Source organism: Melampsora larici-populina, assembly GCF_000204055.1.
Source record: "Melampsora larici-populina 98AG31 unplaced genomic scaffold MELLAscaffold_5, whole genome shotgun sequence".
Taxonomy (NCBI): domain Eukaryota; kingdom Fungi; phylum Basidiomycota; class Pucciniomycetes; order Pucciniales; family Melampsoraceae; genus Melampsora; species Melampsora laricis-populina.
Window position 1 is genome coordinate 414,184 of NW_006768769.1, and position 24,392 is coordinate 438,575.

The 24,392-nt window shown below is 38.8% G+C and overlaps 7 protein-coding genes across 7 annotated transcripts; 4 read left to right on the forward strand and 3 right to left on the reverse strand.

The window, feature by feature from the left end:
• Nucleotides 1-537: 537 nt before the first annotated feature.
• MELLADRAFT_74162 (uncharacterized protein) lies at nucleotides 538-1,652 on the forward strand (the record flags this gene model as incomplete). Its single annotated transcript, XM_007405854.1, has 4 exons — nucleotides 538-938; nucleotides 1,042-1,119; nucleotides 1,211-1,237; nucleotides 1,324-1,652. 3 exons carry the CDS (start codon nucleotides 659-661, stop codon nucleotides 1,228-1,230), a joined length of 378 nt encoding a protein of 125 aa, XP_007405916.1.
• A 4,183-nt stretch (nucleotides 1,653-5,835) lies between these two features.
• MELLADRAFT_60156 (uncharacterized protein) lies at nucleotides 5,836-6,564 on the reverse strand (the record flags this gene model as incomplete). Its single annotated transcript, XM_007406220.1, has 1 exon — nucleotides 5,836-6,564. The coding sequence occupies one exon, from the start codon at nucleotides 6,562-6,564 to the stop codon at nucleotides 5,836-5,838; it is 729 nt and encodes a 242-aa protein (XP_007406282.1).
• A 1,970-nt stretch (nucleotides 6,565-8,534) lies between these two features.
• On the reverse strand, nucleotides 8,535-9,905 carry MELLADRAFT_60157 (uncharacterized protein; the record flags this gene model as incomplete). Its single annotated transcript, XM_007406219.1, has 1 exon — nucleotides 8,535-9,905. One exon carries the CDS (start codon nucleotides 9,903-9,905, stop codon nucleotides 8,535-8,537), a length of 1,371 nt encoding a protein of 456 aa, XP_007406281.1.
• A 1,829-nt stretch (nucleotides 9,906-11,734) lies between these two features.
• MELLADRAFT_93414 (uncharacterized protein) lies at nucleotides 11,735-13,015 on the reverse strand (the record flags this gene model as incomplete). The annotated part of the gene is made up of 3 exons (XM_007406218.1): nucleotides 11,735-11,914; nucleotides 12,008-12,538; nucleotides 12,599-13,015. 3 exons carry the CDS (start codon nucleotides 13,013-13,015, stop codon nucleotides 11,735-11,737), a joined length of 1,128 nt encoding a protein of 375 aa, XP_007406280.1.
• Nucleotides 13,016-13,728: 713 nt separating this feature from the next.
• Nucleotides 13,729-15,402, forward strand: MELLADRAFT_33671 (uncharacterized protein; the record flags this gene model as incomplete). Its single annotated transcript, XM_007405855.1, has 7 exons — nucleotides 13,729-13,932; nucleotides 13,998-14,073; nucleotides 14,166-14,285; nucleotides 14,361-14,517; nucleotides 14,582-14,629; nucleotides 14,675-15,083; nucleotides 15,148-15,402. Coding segments are annotated over 7 exons (1,269 nt in total), but the record flags the coding sequence as incomplete, so codon positions are not given.
• Nucleotides 15,403-18,663: 3,261 nt separating this feature from the next.
• MELLADRAFT_60160 (uncharacterized protein) lies at nucleotides 18,664-21,680 on the forward strand (the record flags this gene model as incomplete). The annotated part of the gene is made up of 6 exons (XM_007405856.1): nucleotides 18,664-18,899; nucleotides 18,964-20,077; nucleotides 20,162-20,514; nucleotides 20,578-20,876; nucleotides 20,937-21,005; nucleotides 21,076-21,680. 6 exons carry the CDS (start codon nucleotides 18,664-18,666, stop codon nucleotides 21,678-21,680), a joined length of 2,676 nt encoding a protein of 891 aa, XP_007405918.1.
• A 1,879-nt stretch (nucleotides 21,681-23,559) lies between these two features.
• On the forward strand, nucleotides 23,560-24,333 carry MELLADRAFT_93418 (uncharacterized protein; the record flags this gene model as incomplete). The annotated part of the gene is made up of 3 exons (XM_007405857.1): nucleotides 23,560-23,673; nucleotides 23,736-24,094; nucleotides 24,201-24,333. The coding sequence occupies 3 exons, from the start codon at nucleotides 23,560-23,562 to the stop codon at nucleotides 24,331-24,333; spliced, it is 606 nt and encodes a 201-aa protein (XP_007405919.1).
• Nucleotides 24,334-24,392: the final 59 nt, after the last annotated feature.

The following is a 24,392-nucleotide window of genomic DNA, read 5'->3' on the forward strand; positions in this document are numbered from 1 at the left end:
TCAAAGTAGAGGACCAGAAATAGGTGATCATTCAAGATACAGTGACGGTCAGAAAGGTGACTGAGAGCTAGTGGGTGGAAATATCGCTGCTCTGGTTCAAACTTGAACAAAAACAGGCAAACTTCACTCAATTCCCTCCGAGATAGTTTCATGCGATTTTCATGACTTCAAACTTCAAAGACGTGAAGTTCCAAGAGATCTTTTCTGCGAGGCAATTGAAGCAATATGCCTTTGAATCAACAACGCATTTCCGGATCAATATGTACTTCTTCTTCCTTCGCTTTGCAGGAATCGCCTGGAATCGCCCTCCTGGCTCCCGTTCTTCGCGCAATCACCCCAAGCGCGCCCTGGCACGGATCTTCAAAGCCCAAAACTTGCACTCTGCCGGATGCACATCGAACGGATTGGGAGATGGAACCTAATTGTGATTGTTCTTATGAGAAAGAGGTGTGTTTTCCGCTAATACAAGAACCTTAGCGCTCAGGTCGCTCTAGACTCACCCAGTCAAAGAGGCTGCTTACACTCACAAATCAGCTAGAGCTTCTAAAAAACAGCGCGACTCGACTTTTCACAAGTTCAAGCCAACTCTTCTCATTTTCTCCTTCTCCTATCTCTCAACTTTTCAACATCGGTCTTTCTTTTTAAAAACTCTTACAACATGCGAGTCGAGGATTTCGTTTTACCAAACAGTATTGAAGATTGGGTTAGTTTGCGGAAAGAAATTAGCCGAGAGTTTCATTATCAACACTCGCAGGGGAGCATGACACTTGTGATCTTGCTCATGAGCTCACATGTCATGTCGATGATCCTATTTATGGTGAGTGCTATTAAGCACAGTCGGACCAAGGACAGTACCACCTCCATCATTGACTCAGAAGGTTATATTCGCCCGAGAATGCACACAACTACACCTGTCTTAGTGGCCATATACTGTACTAGTGAGTCTCAATGAAGGATCGTACTTGGAAGGGATCCCAATTTAACTCTAACAATACCTTTCGATGGCCATGCTCTCAATTATTCCTGTTTGCTGGATATCAGTCGCATTTCTGGCACTTGGTTCCTTTTTGCATGAATTGAATGTATGCACGGCCAGTCTTCATATGGTCTCCATATCTTGTCAGGAATTTTTCTTTTGACGGTCAGATCAGGACTACGAGTCAACCAGATAACTGATCTTTTTCGTGATCTTTTCTTTGCTTCCGCGCAGTTGGATTGATCATGGCTTGAGAACAAGGTGAGTGCAGCTCTTCTCTTCAAAAAACTGGGCAAGGCTCCTTCCCACCAAGGCGATGCATCAATGCTCATGTCTATAAAATGTAGTCATCTTAACGGCTTACGCCATGCCCTCTCGAAAGTATCGATTTCAAACCATGAGTTGGTCTCCACGAAGCCGAAAGATAGAAAGACACATTCTGACTCCCAATCAATTCAACTTCATCATCATCGCTGGGGTACTTTTTCCTTTTGTGGTGCCGGTAATCTCAGGCATTCCAGCCATCAAGAGCTTTGCTCGTGCGAACGCCCAATGGAAGGTATTTGATACGAATTGTCACGATTTCATTCATTTTCTGAAAAACACTTCAGTCCCTCTTGACTCAACAAATAATATCTTAAAAAATACCAAGGAAACACAAATGTTATTGCAACTCCTTGAGCTTTTGAATCTAGGCGATAAGATTGCGGTTTATAACCGTTGGACAGGTGGACTTTATTTTTTTGTGGCTTTTGTACAAACTTTCATGGGATTGATTCTACAGATTAGTATTCTTCGATGTTTATTTTCAAGACTCAAGGTTTTGAGGGATCGTTGCATACAATGGCAAAAACTGAGATTAGAACTACCAGTTTCAAATTCGGAGGTGTCCTTTTCGATTTTCAAAGAATCAATTCATGGAGGACAAGATAATGGTACAATCGATTTGAAGGATAGACCGTTTGAAAGCTGGACTGATTGGCTACCAAGATACACCTCTGCCAGTGGAAATGGATCTCAATCGATATCTCATCCAATGGATGAGAAGGAACTCTTTGAAGGCACATCAGATGGAAGAACTCTTCAACAGCAGTATATCATCACGAGGGTTTATACAATCAATTTTACATGGGTGGCGGTCTTGATGTTGTTTGCGATGTTGTCCACAATGCTATGCGCATTAGCAAGTGGTCAGTCTTATGCTACCATTTCATCAAAGAAGCATTATGGAATGATGATTGACGTTTATGTTGATTTTTACTCAAGCTTTGAATTGGTATGATTCACCGAAGAAGCGAACCTATTTGCAAGCCTTGGTTTTTCAAATCATGTGGACAAATGCAACTTGGGGGTAATGCCAAATCTCACGTCTTTATTGATGCATTGATAGATATCTAATCGTGATACATTATCTTTTTTTAATCGGGGATTCTTTGAACTAAAACCAATCAGTGAGTAATCATGTGCAACCACATCCTATATCTTACACTTGACCTGTCTTGCTATTCAACTTACCACTTCGCACTCTCTCTTTTACGATCAAAAGGTGGTGGTTCAGGCATTTTGCAAGGTATCGTAAGTGACATGAACTAGAATCAGGTTGAAAGCCCAATAATCGCGTTACAATTCCCATTTTCTAACTTCAAAAACCTTTGAATTTTTACAAAGCTCAAAATCATGATTACATCTTCGCCTGTACCGGTCCTACCACGCGAGCCATCAGCAGCTCCAATCGCACACAGCGATGAAGAATAATGACTCGATACTACCAGTCAGTTTACAATTAAATTTACCTTCTTTCAATCATCATTAGCTCAATCCTTGCTGACAATCACAACAACATCTAATTCCTGCTTTTTCTCAACGGTTTCCAAAAGACGATTTCTTATCACCCAAACTTCATCTTCAAAACCTTTCGTTTTTCAGATCACCTTTTTTTGTTATTGTTTCCAATTTCCATCAGACGTATGCTGCTGTATATTCAAACATGTTGTTCTACGGAATTGTATCAGTCTATATCTTTTTTTATCAAACTTTCCTCACTTAAATATCATTCACAACCTGATGACAGTAATCAAGCTTTATGATTCTCATGACATGCTTTAGAAATATCAACATTTCATTTAAATTTTCAGCCTTCCATCGAAGTGCAGATAAATATTACAGCCACCTTAACAACCTTTTCCCAAAAGGTTCTACATTTATCTACCATTTGTAAAAAAAACACTTGCTTTAAGGACCCGACAATCCACTGAAATCCTTCAAGGTCACTTCGCGTAAACATGAAAAAGGAATGCACTGTCGGGGATTCGAACCCCGGACTAAAGCTGTTCTTAATGGAAGGCTTCAATGCTAACCGCTACACCAACAGCGCATGTCTGTATTTCGGTAATGTGCCTGTGAGAAGAAATGTAACCTGCATGCAGCTCCAAGGAAGTTTACCCCTTTGAGCGGGGATTTTGAGGTGATTAGTGTATATCATGATTTTGAAAAGTTTCTTAAATGTTTAATAGGAGTTGATCACTCAGTATGGACCAATTGGACAATAGTTCAAATAGAAGGTCTTATGTTGAATTGTATCTGGCCTTGTGAGTCCAATTTTGTTTTATGATCATCCTCTTCATTCAACTACCAATATCCTTGAGCTTCAACCCATCCTTGTTCTTTGCTTGACTTTTCTTCTTGTCATCTTACCTTTTCCATTGAAATGTAGCCTTTGTTATGATTTTGTATTTTATGTATGTAAAGACCACGTGTTTGAGATTTCCTAAAATTCTGTTCAAGTTATTTACAATGAAGTTTATTCAAACTTCTTATCTAGCTCAATGCTACATCATTAACTTTTCAATACCTACAAGAAACATTGAGTCATTCTTCAAAAAATAACAACAAGAACAACAAAGAGATTTATTTGTTCAAGAAATTGAATGAAATTTATGATTTAAAGAAGGATCCCACTATTTAGCGCCCCCTTGGGCAATATCCGGCGCCCCTTGAGTTTTGATCAATACCCGTGTGGCCCGTCAAAACCCGAGCACTATCAGCCTAAGTTTTGCTGAGTCGGACCCTGAGGGCTCCTTGAGGGCTCCTCACGGGGGCACAACTTCACAGATGAGCCCTTTATTTGACATTTTTGGTGCCCTTCCATCCTCGATGGGGCGACAAACATCATTGAAGCAAATGAAAGGGCACCTAAGTTCTTTTGCGCCCGGACCGACCCCATGACTGCACGGACATCGGCCCCTCAAGTCACTCCTTGTTGAACTTTTCCTTCTTTCCTGTCCCCCCCACTGATCACATATTCAAACTTCAAACAACAACCTTCAACACACCCATCAACCTTACATCAACCTAGCAGTTCCTCCTCGATAAATTCAAGCTTATAAAACCATCAAACATTTAAAATCATTACTAATCTCATCCAAGACAAGATATGACTCAAAATTCAAATCTGATCTAGACTCAGCATAGGATCAGCATCAAGAACTCCCAATCTAGACTCAATATCAAGATCACTGTCAGCATTACCTCAACTTGAATGTTTCTCATTTCACTGTAGGTCATCAAAACCAACAAACTTGGATCCTCCAGCTTTATCAAATCTACATAACTCAGGTTTTACACTTTATGTCATGTTTTAAAAACATTTACTCACTTTACTCAAACTAAATAGCAGATGTTCAAAACCGTTGAACGTTTTTTAAACAATGTAGATGACAAAGGTTTAGGTCAAGTCTTTGAGCCGATTAAAGATACCTTAGAAGGTAACCATATGGTGTTCGATGTCATCTCACTCACCAATCAACTTGCGATGAAATCTTGGTCTGTCCAAACAGTTTCCTTTGTATATATTGCCAAACCATTTCCTATACTGATTTCTTCCCTTGTTTTTCAGGAACCAGATATCAAACTCAAGGGCCCAACTGAATGAGTCATTACACTTACTCAACACTCGTTCAAAACAAACTTCATCTTTGTACACTTTCTAGCACGGTGTAGTCTTGTATAACTGAAATTAAAGCAATGAAAATATTCAAACATCTTTGTTTGGGTTCTTGAACATCAAGACGGCTAAAGATACTGTCAGGAGCTTGCCGTATAGATTAGCATTCAGCGCTCTTGATGGGGAAAACAAGGACAAGAAGCCGAGTTGATTTTTTTTAAATCTATTCTTTTTTGACTGGGATAGTCTCAATTCAAATTCAAAAGAGTTGAGTTGAGCTTACATATTTGAGGCATTAACAATCCCCTTTTTTGCCTCGTATATCTTCGGTCCAGTCAAAATGATGTATTATCTACCAATGTCCCATCTTATGTTTTAAGACCGATATCTTGTATCAACCCCCGATGCATAAGATATGTTCATGCCGATGCATGTGGTCTTGTGTGCTTATCAAGCTCAGCTTCTCAGACTATCATCGAAGTGACATTGGCTCAGTATTTTACTTCGCTTACTTCAGAGGGTTCAAGGTTAAAGGTGTATCATGTAAATACAAAAGAGGAAATCCTTCAATGAACAATGGAGGATAAGTATAAATACACAAGATGAGATGAAATGTGGGAGCCCCAATCAGGAGCCCCTTTTTTTAAAAGGGGCGCCTGAAGTGTTTGTAGCCTGGTGTCCGACCCGAGAGGGGGCGCCGGATACTGTTCCGAGGGCTCTAAATAGTGGGATCCTTAAAGAATAGAAAAAAATACACAAAAAATGAAAATCAATCAAGATGTAAACCACTGAAAAGAGAAAAAAAGCGTCAAGATTAGAATTAGATTATCGAAGAAAAATCATCATTTTATAAAGAAAAAGATATAACTTACGTACTACGAAAGAAAAACCACAGATCATAAGTCCAATTCGATTTCTATACATAATCTCCACCGGTTTTTTCTTTTTGACTTTGGATTTGATGTGTAGGATTAATTTCATTTCCAGATTGATGAAATGCTTGATTAGATCCCATAGAATCACTTTGATAAGAATTTTGAGAAGTCGGACTTTTCGGTTTAGGATTAGTAGTAGTAGTAGTTTTGCTAGACTGATTATCTTGATCACAATCCTCAGGTTTCGGAGTATCTAAGCTGTCTGATGCTTCCTCCTTGGTATCTGACGAATCTGGGATCTTTGATGGATCATTGGTCTGCTCAGAAGAATGTTTCGATTGATGTTCAGTAGTACCAATGTTGTTATTCGAATTTCCTTGGGATATATTTAAATTAGGAATTGCTGCTTGGTTTTGTTGACTAGTTTTTTGATTCTTTTCATTGTCTGAAGTTGTTTTTTGATTATTAGAATTCAATGTATCACAATCTTGAGTCTTGGAAGTATCTGAGCTCGATGATGGGTTAGTTACTTCACCACTATCAAGTTTCGAATTCCTATTAGATGTATTTAGATTAGGAATAGATGATGAAGTCTTTTTGTTATTCGACGTTGAATGTTTTGGATCAAAGGTATATGAAGCATCTAAACTACTGATTTCTGCAGGATTATCACTAATCTCATTGGATGTTGGATTGAATTCGGTTGATGATTGGATCGAATGTGCTCCTAAATCGTTTAGATTATTGAGCTCTTGTATGATTTCTTTCATTTGATTCGAATAAAGAGATTGGAATTGACGAGTTTGAAACCTTTTATGATGGTTTAAGTTGATTTTATGAAATCTAGAATGACTCATTCCATAGAACTGATTAGAAATAAACAAAAATAATAAAATCTGGGATGAAGTTTTCATCTTTCTTAAAGGATATTACTTTCAAAGTCAAATAAAGAATAGAACAGATTACTGGAATCGGTTTCTTAAAAAAATGTTTTGGATAAGTTTGAATTGGTGAGGTGTTTTTGGAATTAAGATATGAAGGAGAGATAAAGAAGAAGGACGAGTCAAAGAATCTACACAATTTATATGCCTAATTGATCCTAAAGGCAATACGAACATTCAGAACCAAGAAATAAATGTTTCTCGTTGCATATCTATCATCTACACTTGAGTTTTCAATGCATTAGATTCTAACTTTTCCTTTGATGATTTATGCGAAAATAATTCAATTCAAAGGAGATCATATCTTTGAGCCTTTGTTTCTTCTGCATAGATATCTTGTGATCCTTAGTTACCAAGTGTTCAAAAGATCATCAAATCGAATACCACAAACTCAACAAACCTTGTTAAATATCGAAAGTTTCTTCAAATGAGAAACAAAGGAAATCTACAACACAACACTGTCACACATGATCGAGAGATTTCAAATCATATCAAAAACTTGATTTCGATTTCCCAAAGTTAATGAAAAGATATGATTGAGAGAACATGAAGACTTTTCTTCTCAAACAACCAAACTCAAACCTATATGATAACACCTTCACCTCAAGCTTGTGTTTTTTTCAGTCAGTAGATTGTAAAAAAAAGGCGTATGTATTCTTCTTCAAAGGACTTTTGTTTAGGTCTCAAACCACAGGGAATTGCCTCTTGCAAAAGGCACGAGGTATTATAAGACTGATCCCTGAGATAAGTGAGAAACGAGTTCTTTTATGAGTATAACCCCAATGGAGGTTAATAACTAACGGCTCGGAACAAACAGAACGGAAGTCTTTCCTCTCTACTTTGAGAAGGTGTCAAAACAAAACTTCTACCTGTCGGTGCAAGAACTCTCCAGATTTGTTGGATAATGGTAGACCTCCATAGAGCCTGAGGGAAGAACTCGCCTATATAGTCTTATCCTTACTGACACCTCTTTCTGGACCACAACAGGCTCTGGATGTCTAGAAGTTAACCCTCCAGTGCCACTCACATCTAATCCATTCCCTCAGGCTCACTTAATCAGAGAGCTAAGCAAAGAAAACCAAAAGTAACCAGAGATAATAATAAGAGATAATCAGTTGAGAATAAAATGATCAAGTCAAGCTACATCCTTGACCACGAATCTGATCCATCATCAAAAACCCTCAGCCCAAGTGAATTTTTTTTGTTGGTTATGATCAAAAAAATTCATACCATAGTCAAAAAATCACTTATGTAAACAAACACTTTAATCAAGACCTCAATCCTTATGTTTTGTTTTCTTTCATTCTCAAAACAAAACAAACCACACCTCTTTTAATCTTTTAATCTTTTAATCTGTATTAATATATAATATATCTAAATATATCTTTATACTCTTGATTTTTCTTTTTTCTGTTTTACAAATTCATTTAATAATCATTAATACAATACCAGCTACATCATCATCATCATCAAAAATCTATTTTTTTGTTTTCTTCTTCTTGTTGGTTAGCAATTCCATTTTGATTTTTTTCTTTCATTTTAACAGATAAACTAATTAGCTTACATTTTTTTTCTTTCTTCAATCAAATAAAAATAAAAAACCCAATTCATATATTTTACTTTTCAATAACCCCCTTCAACCTTTTATAAGTTAATGTCTGATCAACAACCAAACCCCAAAAACCAAAAAAAAGTTTCCAAACCTCCCCACTAAAAAAACCCCACAAGAAACCCATTGACCAAATTTGATGATTCTTATAAATTATACCTTTTAAACTTTCAATCCGAAAAAAAACCCATCAATCCAACTTTTTCCAAAACTTACATTCTCTACACCTACCATCCTCAAGAACGTCTTCATTCCCAGTCCTAGGCCAACACCAACACCCAGCCCAAATCCTATCCTTCTTCCCATTCTTTACTCTATTCCTCATCCTGTTCCACAAAACTTCTTTCATCCAACCATTCTGTGCATAATTTTGTCCCGTAGTTTGACGATTTAAAACCAATTTCATGATTTGTGAGAATCCAATATAATTCAAATTGATCAATTCTTTAGACGTATTGATCCCTAAGATTTGGAAATCGTTCGTTAGGTTTGGTAAGTTATAATGACATGATCTTAGTAAGCTTTCTAAACTTTCGATTTCTTTTGGTTTCTTGGGTTTTTCTTTTTGGATTTCTTTGACTCTTTTTTCTTTTTGGATTGAATTCATTCTTTTTGATTTTTCTTGTTCTTTTGCTTTTTGCTCTTCTTTTTCTTTTGAGTTTGATTGAGAATTTGAGTTTGATTGAGAATTTGAGTTTGATTGAGAGTTTGAGTTTGATTGAGAGTTTGATTGAGAGTTCGAGGAGTTTCGGTTCTTCTTTGCTGATTTTCTAATCGACCATAAATCTTCATCTAAATCAACTGATTCAGAATCAAGTTCTTTAACCTTTCCAAGCTTTACGATCTCTTGAACTTCATCATCATCATCACTTTCCAAAATCACTTTCCTTCTTCTCTTCTTACTATTCAACACACCTTCGATCCTCCTTTCGATCGTGCCTTCTTTTTCAATCATCCTACATCCTTTTCCAGGTCCATTCTTCTTTTCTTGTTCAATCTTTAAACTCTTCTTTTCTTGTTTAATCTTGAAACTCTTCTTCTTTTTATCTTCTTCTCCTTGTTGTTGTTGTGATACACGTGAAATTCTTCTTCTAGGTTCACCACCATTACCTACCCTAACCAACCCCTTCTCATTCTCTCTACACCCACTAATCACTTCAATCTCATCCTCATCCTCATCCTCATCATTCTTTAATACAACCTTTTGTTTCTTGTACTTTAATGATTTTTCAACTTCATTTTCATTCAACTTTCGTCCCATTTTCTTTTTAGATTTCCTTCCAAATGACCAAAGTTGATCTAATGTTTTCGGATGTGGGGTTTTCCATTCTTTTGGATCGATTTCTTTGATTTCTTCTTCATCGGAAGATATCTTTATAGCAGGTTCAGATCCTTCTTCTTCTTCCTCTTCATCCTCCTCTTCCTCATCTTCCTCCTCCTGCTCTTCTTCCTGCTCGTTTTCCCCTCCCTCTTCCTCTTCCTCCTCGTTTCCCTCTTCTTCCTCTTCCTCTTCTTCTCCTGTTTCAATTCCATCTCCTTTCCCTTCCCTAACCACCTTCATCCGATCAAACCAAACCTTTTGAGCATTCTTAGGTAAATAATCACCAGGTTTAGGCACATGAAACGTATGATTCAAATCAATTTCTTCTACAATCCATTCTTTATCTTCATCTGATTTAGTTGAAATCATTAATCGGAATCCACAATTGTCTCCGTGTGGTGGTAATCTATCTCGACTTGAAAAAAAAAATTACCAAAAAAAACACAAAACACATTTTTTTTTCGTTTCCATATTTGGTTAGTTCAGATTATGAGAGATTTTCTTTTTTTTTTCTTGGAGGGATTCGTATTTTTGTTTTTCATTTTTGAAATGGGTAATTATTGGATTTATGTATATATCGAAAAAAAACTTACTAGCAAGCATAAGTAATCCGATTCTTAAGATGATTCCGACTTCTAACATGCTACAAACCCAAAATCCCAAAAAGATCCCAAACATTTGATCTTCAACATACCACCCCCAAAAAAATTCAATCTATTTCGATTGATGAACCAAAGAATAGGTAAACACTTACGATATGATGACCACGTGACCAAGCAGCTTGACAAGAAACAAATTTAAAATCGTTTAGGTTTGCAAATCTTTCACCTACTTTTGGGTAAGCTGGAAAGGATCGGTTTGGTTTGGTTTTTGGATCTGTTGTAGGTTTAGGTTTGGATGATCGGTTTGGTTTTTTGAGAGTTGATGGTTTATGATGAGAATGAGAATTATGTTTAGATGATCGGTTCGGGGTTGGACGATGATGGGTTTGGTTGGTATGAACTTTAGAGTGGTGATAAGATCCATGGTCTTGGTCCGATTCTTCAACTCCAGAATCACTCAAAACGATTGGTTTACAATTCTTCACAGGTTCTGAAGCATCATGATCAACTCGAATTGGATTTTGTTGATTAGTTTGGATAGGTGTGGGTCGGATTGATGGGTCGGGTTTTGGTTTCGGGTCTGGGATAGATGTAGGTAAGCTGTCTTGAATGTCTTGAAGTAAAGTAGATAACGAGTTAGGGATTGAAGATGTTGATTGGTTTTGATTTTGGTGAGGTGGAATCGGGGTTGTGGTTGGTTGGATTGGTTGAGCTTCGAGTTGGAGTTGGTGTGCTTGAATTGGATATTGTGTTATATACTGATTTGGTATGATTGGATGATAATGATGATAATGGTGATGATGATGAATTGTAGCATTAGTTGTTGTTGTTGTTGTAGTAGTAGTCGATTGGTAATCTAGTATGAATAGATTAGGATCGATTGAATTTAAAAATGATGGTTCTTGTTCTTGTTGTTGTTGGTTTTGATCGAATAAGACTTGATCTACTAAGTCTTGAATGGTATCAGTTTCGATGGATTGGTTTAATAATCTCTTCATTTCATCTTCTATTTCCATCTTTGCTTTGTCTTTCTGCTTCTATTTCTGTTTTTTTCTTCGTTTTTCGGTTTCTTTCTTTGTTTCTTTCGTTTCGTTTTCTCGCTTGCTTTGTGTTTCTTGTTCTTTCTTCGTGTTTTGTGTTTTGTGTTTTGTGAAATGGTGTTTCCTTTGTTGAGTTGATGTTGATTTGGAATTTTTAATTTTTAAATTTTGATCGATTCGATATAAGCATCTTCACTCATCTGTAATCTACATACAACTACATTACATTTACATATCACTTTCTCAATCGTATGTACATATCCAGTCCACCAAATTGCTCATCAAATCTCTCATTTTAGATCATTTCAAGAAAAGATAAATTACAATATCATATCACATCCACCCAATCTCCAAAAAAACAATCCAATCAAATACACTAAAAAATATATATACCTCCATCTCAATCCAAAAACCAATTAATTAATTACTAAACACTAATCCTTCTAGTCCAAAACCGATACCTAGTAGGCCCCGCTCTCTCTTCTTTTTCTTGATCTTTGATATCCATCTTTCTAATCTCATTCAAAACATCTAATCTATACTCACAAATCCTAGAATTTGGAAAATCAATAAACAAAGCATTATATTTCCATTCACCTCCTCCTTCCTAAAAACAAAAAAAACCCAATCAAAACTATTAGCCAAACACCATCCAATCAAATCTATGACTTAAACTCTGTAGAAGAAAAAATAACGCAACTTTGATAATTTTGGCTGTGACTTCTCCTTGGGTAAAAGTACCTAAAGTAGGTAACCTTTTTTCTTTCCAACTTCTTTCTTTGGTTTTTGATAAGCCTTGGGTCATTGGTTTAGGTAAAAGACTACCTACTAATTCTTTTAACCAATCCTTTTGACGATGATCATCTTTTTCAGTCACAAGATCTTTTACATTCGGTTTATTAGAAATCCCTTGATGATTTACTTCAGAAGTGATCAATGGACCAATCCATCTCTTTGTCATACTTTTCCACCATTCTAGATCCAGGACCTCGTAGGTTGTTGAAGAAGCTGTCGGACTTCCTTCGATCATGAATCTGATTTCGACACATTGAGGTAAGTTTTCGAGGTTTTTCATTCGTTTGGAAGCATTCGAATGCACAGAAGTATGAAACTTGTAGGGAACTTGTAAGATTTCACTCAAGATTTTCGATCGGTTTAGTGTTTCGGTGATCGAAATCATTAAGTTGGTAGACGAAGAAGGAGCAAATAGTTCAGATGTAATACTATAAATCTATCCAAAATCAAAAATCAATCCTTTTGTTTTTTGAATCGGAGGGTTGGAAAGGCTTACGACTAAGATTCCTAGTGATCCTCCAAAGCCTACGACTAGGATGTTTTTCCCGTTCCTTAAGACTCTTTTGGCCTTTTCATTCCATCTGATTTGGTTCCATTTCATTTGAGAATTAGATGAACTTGGGTTTTCGTCAGTCGGGATTCGGAACGGTCCTATCCTTGGGTTCTTTTGGAAATCTCTTTCGGTTAGGGACTTTAGTTCTTCGGTTAATGATTTGTGATAAGTTGATCTGGTTTGGTGAAGGGTTCGTGCAAATGGTTTCGTGAGGTTTGGTGAAGATGCTGAGGAGTGGGTTGGTGGGAATGGTTGGGGTTGGTGGTGAGTGTAGTGTAGGAAGTGGGAATGGATGGGTCTTGTTGATGGTAATTCGAAAGTACTGGATAATATGAAGCTTGTCAACTTTTTAGGTCTCATGCTGTCTTGTTGGTAAAATTGAAAAGAGAAAAGTTGAAATGATCGAAATCCAAACGGGTTTCAGTATAAGCATTCTATCCTTAACGTCCGACTATCCCGAGTACATATCCCGAGTCCGACCCATCGGAAACAAAAACTCGATCTGTAACCGATTTTTTGGTTTTCCTTTGGTTTGGGAATGAACCATTATTTGATATCAAGAAAATTATTATCATTCATCAGATTTCCTACTAAAACAAATTACCATTTCACAAAGACTTCATCTAGAACATACTCAGAAATAATGAACTCAATACCTAATTCAACCTCAACCGAACTTCCAAAAAAACCTGATCCAACAACTTCAACCGCAACCCAAAAAGAACTCTCATCAATCCCCACACCCTCAACCGTCCAAGACCCTCTCGAACCCAAACCCAACACAGAAAAAAACCCAATCCGAAAACGTAAAAGAAAACCAAGCAAAAAGAAACCAATAAGTTCGAGTGAAGAATCAATAGAATATAGTATACAAGAATTATTAGGTGATCAAAGGTACCGAGACTTGGTAGAGAAAGAAGTTCGGTTTGAGCAATCTGGTTGGGAGCTTGGTGGGGATGGGATGCTTGAGGTTAGGGTTCATTCGATTGGTAGTTTTGGTATGGGTTTTGATTTTATATTCTCACGTATTCAAAAAGCCTGATGAATTTTGTTTTTCTGGGGGGGGTGGGTAAGGTGATGGATTATCGATTTCTCCAAACCAGAATTGGATCCTAGTCATCCCATTCACAGTTCCAAACGATTTAGTCAAAATAAAAGTTTATAGACATGACACTTTACATTCATTTGCTGATTTGATTTCGATCATTGAGTTTGGAACTTGGAGAGATAATTCATTGATTAAGTGTCAGTATTTTGGTAAATGTTCTGGTTGCCAAGTAAGTTAAATTCATCAAAACATGAAATGCGTCTGCAAATTGTTGACTTTTTTGGGGGGTTTTAGTATCAGATGATTAGTTATGAGAAACAACTTGAACTTAAACAGATTGTTGTGGAAAAAGCTTTTAAACATTTCTCTGGTACGGTTTTCATTTACAATTTATCCGAATCGAATTTTATCCTATACTGAACCATATCTAAACACTTTTTTGATTTTTTGGGGGGAAAATAGGTTTAGATCCTAGTTTGTTACCTAAGATTGAACCTACTCTTCCTTCTCCTTTACAATACGCTTATCGTACTAAACTTACACCTCATTTCGAGTTACCAAGAAATATTAAAGCACCTCAGAGTAAATTAGAAAGTAAATCAGAAAGCAAATTAGAAACGAAACTAGAAACTAAAGAAGAAACTAAAGAACAAGAAGGAAATGGGATTGGGATTGGAAATGGAAATGGGAAAAACGAACTAAGGATCGGTTTTGCAGAAAAAGGAAGGAAAAGAGTCCTAGATATTGAAGATTGTATGATTGCTACATCTGTAATTAATGAAAAGTTAACACAAGAAAGGAACCGAGTTCGATCGTGAGTGTTCTTCTTAACCCTGAACACCATTTATGTCTTACGATTTTGATACGGGTTTGGATAGGACTATTCATACGTTTAAAAGAGGTGCGACTTTACTACTACGTGATTCGTTAATTCCGATCACCCAAACGGGCAAAACCGAAACCAAAGAAAGCTTGGAACTCGCTACCACAGAGCCGGATAGACATATTTGTGTAACGAATCATAAAGAGATTGTGAGGGAAAAAGTCTTATCCGTTCACTTTGAACAAAACGCAGGTTCATTCTTTCAAAATAATTCCTCAATCTTGAACCCTTTTTTATCGTATATAAAATCACTTTTGGATGATCATAAACCATCAAGAAAAAAAGAAGAAGGGCAAGAAGGAGAAGGAGAAGAAAGATATTTGGTAGATGCGTATTGTGGATCAGGATTGTTTTCGATCGGATTAGCTGATCAGTTTACAAAATCAATGGGAATTGAAGTTTCGAGTGAATCGATTTATTGGGCAAAACATAATGCTAAACTAAACAAGATTGAAAACGTTGAGTTTATGGTAGGAAAAGCCGAAGCGATCTTTGCAGTAAGTCCTTGAACCCCTTTAAACTTTCATTAAAGCCGTTTGTTAAAGATTTTTTTCTTCATAGGATTTAAACTTTCCGGCTCAGATGACTACAGTGATTATTGATCCACCAAGAAAAGGATGCGATGAAGTGTTTCTTGATCAGTTATTGGATTTCAAACCTAAGAGAATTCTGTATGTTAGTTGTAATGTACATACTCAGGCTCGTGATGTTGGAAGATTAGGAAAGGTTTATAAAGTTCAAAGTATTAGAGGGGCTGATTTTTTTCCTCAGTCTCATCATTGTGAATCGATTGTATCATTAAGTTTGATTGAATAGAATAGATTGGTGATTGGATTTGGTATCTTTTTTTGGGTTGAAGGGGGGTACGATGGATTGGGTTGGTTGGGATCATTTTGTGAAGATTATGGTTTGAAAAAGTGGGTTTTGGAAAGCTAGGTTCGGATCTGATATATCTGGAATTTATACCATTTTAAAGGGTTTGGTAGGATAACAAAGGGGTGTTGGATGAGAAGATTGAGTTTTAGATCTTCTAGATTGTTTTAGACATCTTTTTATTTGAAAAGATGGATCGAATCTCAAGGTAGTAGTAAGTACCAGGTAGAAAAGGATTTGTGAGAACATGTAGAATCGGATTCCGGAATGAAGTTTTCAAATTTGGAATATCTTTTTGAAAATCTCATTTTCAGTCAACTTACGCTTTGGAGTGCATAGTGGTCTGGTTTAGGTGTAGGAAACATGAACAGTTCTTTTAGCGTTCATTGAGAATTTTAACTTGTTCATAAACAGATTCACGTTTATTTCGACATCATGAGTTGAAGGTTTAGATTTGAATTCATTAGTTTCAAATAAGACTTGAAAAGTGTAATACTGAATGTGATAAGTTTAACAAGTATGAAAAACATGTCATGAGATCAAAAGAAACACGTTCAAAAAAAGAAATCATTGATATTTTCCAAGTTATTTACCTTGAGAAATCTCATTTCAGGGCCCGTGGAGAGGGCCCCCGACTCACGGGCACTGTGACTGACATTATGAAGTACATAGTGATCTGGTTTGAGTGTAGGAAACGTGAGCACGTTTGTTGGGCTCATTAGGAATTTTAACTTGGTCATCAACAAATTCATATTTCTTTTGACAACATGAGAATCAGATGAAGGTTTATATACAATTGAATTAGTTTCAAATAAGACTTAAGAGATGTAATACGAATATGACAAGTTTAACAAATAAATAAGAAAAACATGTCATAAGATCAAAAGAAACCCCTTAAGAGTGAAAGAAATCATTGATATTTAACATTTTGAGTTGTTTACCTTATGAAAGCTTTGTAGAACGTTTTTGAATTCGAATTGAATTCGATCCATTTCCATTGTTATTGTTGTTGGAATTGGTTTCTAAATTCTCATTGGGTGAAAGGTTATTAATTGATACTTGTCGATTCACATTATTACCACCTTGGTTGTTTGATTGATTGGTATTCACACTTCGGTTCACTTGGTTGATATTGTTGTTTTGTCCGTTTTGTCCGTTTTGTTGTTTTGTCCGTTCAGGTTTTGGTTGTTGTTTCCATTCAAGTTTTGGTTGTTGTTGTTTCCGTTTCCATTCAAGTTTTGGCTGTTGGTGTTTCCGTTCAAGTTTTGGCTGTTGGTATTTCCATTCAAGTTTTGGTTGTTGCTGTTTCCATTTGAGTTTTGGTTGTTGTTTCCACTGAAATTGTTGTTTCCGTTGAGGTTGGAATTTCCATTGAAGTTGCTATTTCCGTTGAGGTTGCTATTTCCATTGAGGTTGCTATTTCCATTGAGGTTGCTATTTCCGTTCGAGTTGTTATTTCCGTTGGAGTTGTTATTTCCGTTGAAATTGTTATTTCCGTTGAAGTTTTGATTGTTTCCTCCATTGGTGTTAAAGTTATTTTGTCCACTGTTGGTATTGAAATTTTGATTATTTCCTCCATTGGTGTTAATGTTGCTTTGGCCATTGACACCCTGTCGATTGGTTTGATTTAATTGATTGTTGTTATTGTTATTGTTATTGTTATTGTTGTTCTGTCCGTTGATTTGATTGTTGTTTTGACCATTGAGCTGGTTACCAGAAAGTGTGTTCTGATTAGTATTGACACTTCGGTTGATTTGATTGTTGTTGTTGTTATTCTGATTGTTGTTGTTCAAATTGTTGTTATTTTGATTATTATTGTTCAAGTTATTATTGAGGTTGTTGTTATTTCCGTTGGTGTTGCCATTGTTGAGATTAGAGTTTCCATTGAGATTCTGCTGGGTATTAAAGTTGTTGGAAAATTGACCAAGATTGTTGGCGCCTTGGTTATCAAATGATCTCAGTGAAGTTGTAGTAGCCAGAGTAGATCCATCTATGCTCTGTCGACGGTCCATCTATAGGGTAGAAAAGAGCCAAGAATGTCAATACGAAAACAAAATCGTAAGGAGTGATAAGATGGGAATGAGAGAGACAGTTGAACATACCCTGAGGGGCTGTTTTCTTGTGGCGAGCTCTGAGGGCGTTGCAAAGACCAGAGAGACGAGGATTGCAAAGACAAAGTGGCCATGTACGATGGAAGACGGCATAATTAGTGAGGGAAGGGTGGGGTATTATTTCAACGAGCTCTGGTCGATTTACAAAATTTGCGATACGGATTAGCGTCGAGTTCACTTCAAATTGATAACTTTTAATAACTTATAATAAATTAATGACCGACCAGCGGGTAAGGTAAAGACAAAAAATAAAACTAATTAGATAATGATGAGGAATAAGATATTATTTTGGTATTAAGAGACACTGGGGGGCACACTGCACAGAACGAGATGATATTTATCAGTAGACACATTATGAGTCCCTGGAATTCCCCTCCCTACGCCTAGACAAAGAATCTCCTGCAAGCTGGCCCGCAGGCTGGTCTGAAGAGCTTGGCAACTCATCTTCGACGGTGAGTGTGACTTTCACTTGATGGGATGACGTTCATTCAAGGATTCGTCTAGCAATGAGCCACGAGAGCTTAATTATCGGTGAAGTGTTTCTGCGTAGTGCTTTCTGACTGATACAGGCTGTATCACAGTGAGGTGTCAAGAGAATTTGTTGCTTGCAAGCTTAACTCGTTGCTTGACACCGGCCAGCTAAAGAAAGCTTTCGATCGTTTCTTGGGTCAGATTCTTGGACCACCAGTTCACCCGGGCTACTTCAAGCACAGTCCAAATCGAAGGACAGCTATTTGCTCCAGCACGGCAACTCTCACGAGCTTCTACATGGGGTTGGTGAGATCATCGCTGAGTATCGCTAGTTAACACCCAGTCCTGACCGCTCGATTTTATCTGGTAGAGACTTGGAATCTGAAGACACCCATCGTGGCAACCTGGCGGTTCGATCCGACCGATTCCACTCGTTGTTTTTGTCAGACATCATGTTATGGAAAAAGTTCAGCTTCAAGATCATTCAACAAGCTTGATCCTAGAGGATAGGTCCTTGAGTCTACGAACCCACCTCGCGCGTTTCGCAAGATTATCTATTGAGGAACAAAATTTCTTCACATCATCAGTAATTCCGCAGGCCGGAAGATAGCCTCATCCGACGATGACTTTCTTATATTCGATCTTTTCTCTCAACCTTGTCTTCTACTCACTCTCTTCCATACCTTGGTCAGTCACAGGCGCACCTTCCTCCATTGAAGACACGACTGGTGCTCTGGCGAGTCAAAGGGGGAATGAGCACCTCACCACTGGTATCATCGATCCTCCCAACCTTCGACCTACATCCGAAAATCGTGCTGTCAGCTTCAATGTGAACAATGCATCAAGCCCAATCCGAAGGTATGTCATAGAGTTCCCTTCGATCCTGAACTTTATTCATATGCTAAGATCTTGTACTTCAAAGGCGGTCTATCGTCCCCAATTCAAGTTTACGTCCACGCATGCCACAAAATAATGGTAACATTGGAAATCAGAATGGAGTTCAGAACAACAATCAGCAAGGACAGAATTTCGCACAGCAAAACATCAATCAGCAAGGACAAAATAATCAGCAAGGACAAAACTTCGCATCACAAACTAACAACGGTAATATACTCAATAATCAGCAAGGACAAAATTTCGCACAGCAAAACATCAATCAGCAAGGACAAAATAATCAGCAAGGACAAAACTTCGCATCACAAAATAACAACGGTAATATACTCAATAATCAGCAAGGACAAAACTTCGCCTCACAAACTAATAATGGCAATATACTCAATACCCAGCCAGGACAAAACCTCGCATCACAAAACAACAACGGAAATACCAACAACAATCAGCAAGGACAGAATCTCGCACAACAAAACATCAATCAGCAAGGACAAAATAATCAGCAAGGGCAGAATCTCGCACAACAAAACATCAATCAGCAAGGACAAAACTTCGCATCACAAACTAACAACGGTAATATACTCAATACCCAGCAAGGACAAAACCTCGCATCACAAAATAGCAACGGTAATATAATCAATACCCAGCAAAGACAAACTACCACACCACAAAATAACAACGGTAATATACTCAATAATCAGCAAGGACAAAACTTCGCCTCACAAACTAATAATGGCAATATACTCAATACCCAGCAAGGACAAAACCTCGCATCACAAAATAACAACGGTAATATAATCAATACCCAGCAAAGACAAACTACCACACCACAAAACAACAACGGAAATACCAACAACAATCAGCAAGGACAAAACCTCGCATCACAAAATAGCAACGGTAATATAATCAATACCCAGCAAAGACAAACTACCACACCACAAAACAACAACGGAAATGCCAACAACAATCAGCAAGCACAGAATCTCGCACAACAAAACATCAATCAGCAAGGACAAAACAACAACGGTATCAATCAACAGGCACAAAACAACAACGGTAACAGTCAGCAAGGACAAAACCGAAATCAACAAACCGGAGGGGTGACTGTCATCAACTTTTCCACTCCAGTTCAAATTTCAGGAGGCGTAAGCAACATATTCACAATTCAAGATCTTTCTTCCATTCAAAGTGGTCTAATGTTACTTTCTCTGAACCATTACAATTCGTAGAACAGCCGCACTGTTGTACAATATGCGGATGGATTTAACGTTGACACGATATCCGCTAATCGACATACTCTCAACGTTCAGTTGAATCAGAAACCCCCTTCTACCGATTTCGTCACCCCACTTGATCCATCTCGAAGTCCTATTGGAGGCCCCTGGGTCGCTCTCACCGATTATTCGTATGTGATGACCTTTGAAAACGCCAACCCCGATGATCTGGTGATGCGACTTCAAGTGCCTTATAACCAAAATCAATTGACTTCACGCGGCGTGAGTGATAGTAATGTTTACCTGGCATTATATGAGCCGATGCGTTCAGGCTGGGTCATTGATATGGATCGATCAGAAAATCGTCGGTAAGATTATTCTCAATCTCTAAATCCATTTGTCGGAAGCTCACCGTGCATCCTCCTTCACAGTCAAGCTCGTGTGACCGAATTGAATGGAATTGCTGCTCCGAGAGGCGAATACATTCTTCTCGCAAGAAAGACAACCCAAAACAACGACGAATCAAATCCATTCTTGCGTTTTGGAACCTCCTCACAAAACCAATTTAATGTCTTACCTCCCCCGCAAGAGGCCAATATGCCACCTCTACAGATCGGCTCATGGCAAGACGGCAGCAAGGTGATGGTCAGGAGCTCGGGACCTATGCAAATTCAGATGAGCCTTGGTAACGTCTCCGCTCAAGCCATTCCACCTGGTTTTCAATCCCCCAGTAAGTCTTGACATCTTCATCGTACCTGTTTAATACTGACGACCTACATTGATATCTTAGGTCGATACGCCTGTGTTATCAGAGTCAATACAGACCAAGTTACTTCCGTCACACATCTTCAGATGCCATGTATGCGATCTCTCTCTCCTTTTATTTCCTTATCATGAAAAGTTTACTGAGATATCTTTCAATTCATCAGATGTACCGACTCTACTCACTCAAAGAAGTATCGATCCTTCGACTCTCGTGGTCATGGGTAGACCACTTGGCTCACAAGCACCTTATCAAGTGCTTTCCTCGACAAGCTTGACGGGTAACAGTGTTTTGATGAACACGCCTATGACCATGGTCTCAGGCGAATTCTTGCTAGGTGCACCTGGCCAAGCTATTTCCCGCACCATCGCTCCACAAAATCCCGTACCAGGCGCACCAATCGCTCAACCTCGACCTGTGGGACCCACGGAGGCGTTGATATCACCTACAGGAACCGCTGCGTTCGCCCCAGCGCCCCTCGCAGCCACGCCACTGCAGCCAGGAGGAGTTCCAGTCAGTCAGCAGGCTCCGATTAACCAACCTGCTCTCACCAACCAAGCGCCTTTGATGCAACAACCAATGACTGCTCAGCCCTTGATCCAACCGGCAGCTGCTTCGACAAGCCGTCTTATTGACCTTACAAATTCTCAAAATCCTAGCCAGGAAACTAGTGCGCTTTTTCAGAACGTCCCTGGACTCAACAACCTTACCCCTTCTACTCCCCAAAATCTCCGTAATGCTTTTCCAAATGAAGGACCCCTATTTAGTTAACAATATGCCAAGCGCATTTGTCGGGATACTTTCCAAGAATGAAATCTGTGACAAAGGTTTGATAAATAAATAATTTAAATGTAGCATACAACTTGTCTCACCACTCGCATGAATTGCACCAGATAATACTCAGTAGGAATTGATCACACTTTTAGAAACGTATCCTGAATCATTGTGCCTCAGAGAATGATAAATATTCGCCGCACATGCAAAAATTGCTACCATGGCTCAGGGCTCCCTCCGGTCCGTGGAACCTCTGGGCTCAAAAGCCCCATAGCCATGTTCTGTATCCTGACTAAAACATTATGAGTTCTCGATGAATTTGCCCACCCAGATCGCATATGTGAGAATACCTGAACAATGATCAAAGATGTATTCACCTACTCAACACCGCAGTTCGCCCTTAGTACTTCTCCTGACGAGTATAATTTTAAAATGGCGAGGGCTCGCTGTTATTGCTGCACAATTTCCAATTTGTGTTTCTCAAATTAGCCTGATGGATGTGGCATGGACCTTGAAAAGTCGTTCCTTTTTTGCTTCTTGTCGAAAGTTTCCTTTGAACCGTAGTCTGGTCTCCATCTTAACCTCTCGATGCAAAGATATAAAGTCTGTTATTGCATGCGGTAAATCGATGACGCTCCATTTCTAAACTTATCCTGGTAAAGCTCACTCGATTTCCCTTGCGGGCAGGGACAAGTACCTCGCAGCAACTCCAAATGGTCCTGCGCTGAAGTACGAGACCGGTGCGTCCGAATCCCAGCTTAAACGTAGGTAACGTGTTCACCTGAAAGCTCATCAAGCTCATAAGCTCCATGTCAAGCTTGTTATTCCATGGTCTGTCGTATTGGAATGGTGAATGGTTTGATAACAACGGGGAATGTTGTTTTGGACAACATGCTTGGGCTTTTCAGGGTCCAGAACCGGGTATGCAGCGTTGGCTTCAAGGAAGTTTTTGGAAGTGAACCTACGACACAATGAGACGATAGATCCATAGGTTCTTCAGCGTGTAGTATTGACGGTTTGACCGTTTTGCCTCATCTTGCTGAGATATCGAGATTCTCATCCTTTGCCAAAGTCTGTTTCGTCCTCAAGACGACGAGCAGGTGAATTTCGATCGATTTGTAAGTCGCCCTGTTTCAAATCTTAATCTGCTTGCGCGGCTCACTCACTCGAAGAGTCAAGTATCATCGGCAAGGGAAATGTCTAGTTGAGGAGACCCTATACCTCTGCGCAGATGTCCCCATGTCCAAGCCGTGCACGTTTCGTTTGGCTGTTTTGGAAGTCCAACATTCGTGGAATGTTGTTCTTACCACTCGATTGAACTACACGCAGCGTATTCCTTGGATTCTGGTCAGGAAGAGGTCGCTGACGGTCAGCGCGACTATTGCTGTTCCAACCAGGTAAATCCTACGTTTTACTACATTGATGGTTCGCTCAAACCACAGAAACCTGCGACACTTGCTGCTGATTTCGATCTTCCGCCAAATTCATGATTGACTCGAGGAAATCCTCTCAAACCGCAGAGCCAGCCAAGGGTGACCAACGTGGGTCGATCGTGGAATGGCAGATTTTGTAAAGGTATATAAACAAGACTCTTGGTCAACCGACGCTTTTTCCTCATTCTGCATCTCTGGCCTATCATTCATTTTATTGTCAAAGACGTCGATATCTCCTAATCTATCTATTGTTTGTTGCATCATAAACTCATATCATCGGCATTATTTAGTGTTAACATCCTCAGTAATCCTCTCTGTCCTCAGTCATTCATTCGCGACACCGCTCATTTACACATTCATTTATTATATATACCTACATCGACTTGAGGCGATACAAAACTAAGACATCGTTTTTCTCGCGACATACCTTCTCTTGATCCAGTATGAAGGGATATTCTCGCCTATTTCTATTGTCTGCTTATGGGCTGAAATGGGTTCATGCCGAGGCCAACGTGACCGTTGCGTCCTTTGGACATCCGTTCAGCATCGCTGGTGAAGTAAGAGATGTCTACAACTTTTACGTATCACTCATAATACTGACTTTTTCCCGTGATTCTAGAACGCAAGATCTGAAGTAGAAGTATCCAATGAGCTCACCATTGATGCCTACTCCGCAACAACCCACAAAATTACCGTCACTCGCAATCATCCTTCTGCTACTGCAGATTATGTCACGGCCTATGATACCTCCTCCACAGGACTTTCAGGTTCTTGGGTGGCATTGAATAAGTATTCATACAGAGTCCGAGTGGACGACGGTCAATCAGAAGCTGATGACATGATTGTTAACTTGGAGGCAAAGTACGACCCAGCTCAACTCCAGTCTAAAGAAATCGAAATTTCCAACGTTTATTTAGGACGCTACAATGCTACCCGTGCTGGTTGGGTTATTGATAACGAGCGCGCAAATGTTCAGATGTGAGTAGACCACATTTCATCAAATAATAAATCCTTTCTTCTATCAGCTTAATCTCACTCAATCCCTTACGATGTTTTCAAATTTTGTAACCCCTAAAGCAACGAGAACCACGCCCGCATCATCGGTCTCAATTCTGCCGACGGAGACCTATATGCTTTTGGGACGCGTCTCCGACGAAGCACAGAACGTCTTCATCCAGTTTTCTTCTTCGTCAGCTGGGCCACCAATTGGACTGTGACGCACCCTCATCCGCCACTGGACTCCCGACCGCTCTCCAGTAGGATTTGGTCGATGGAG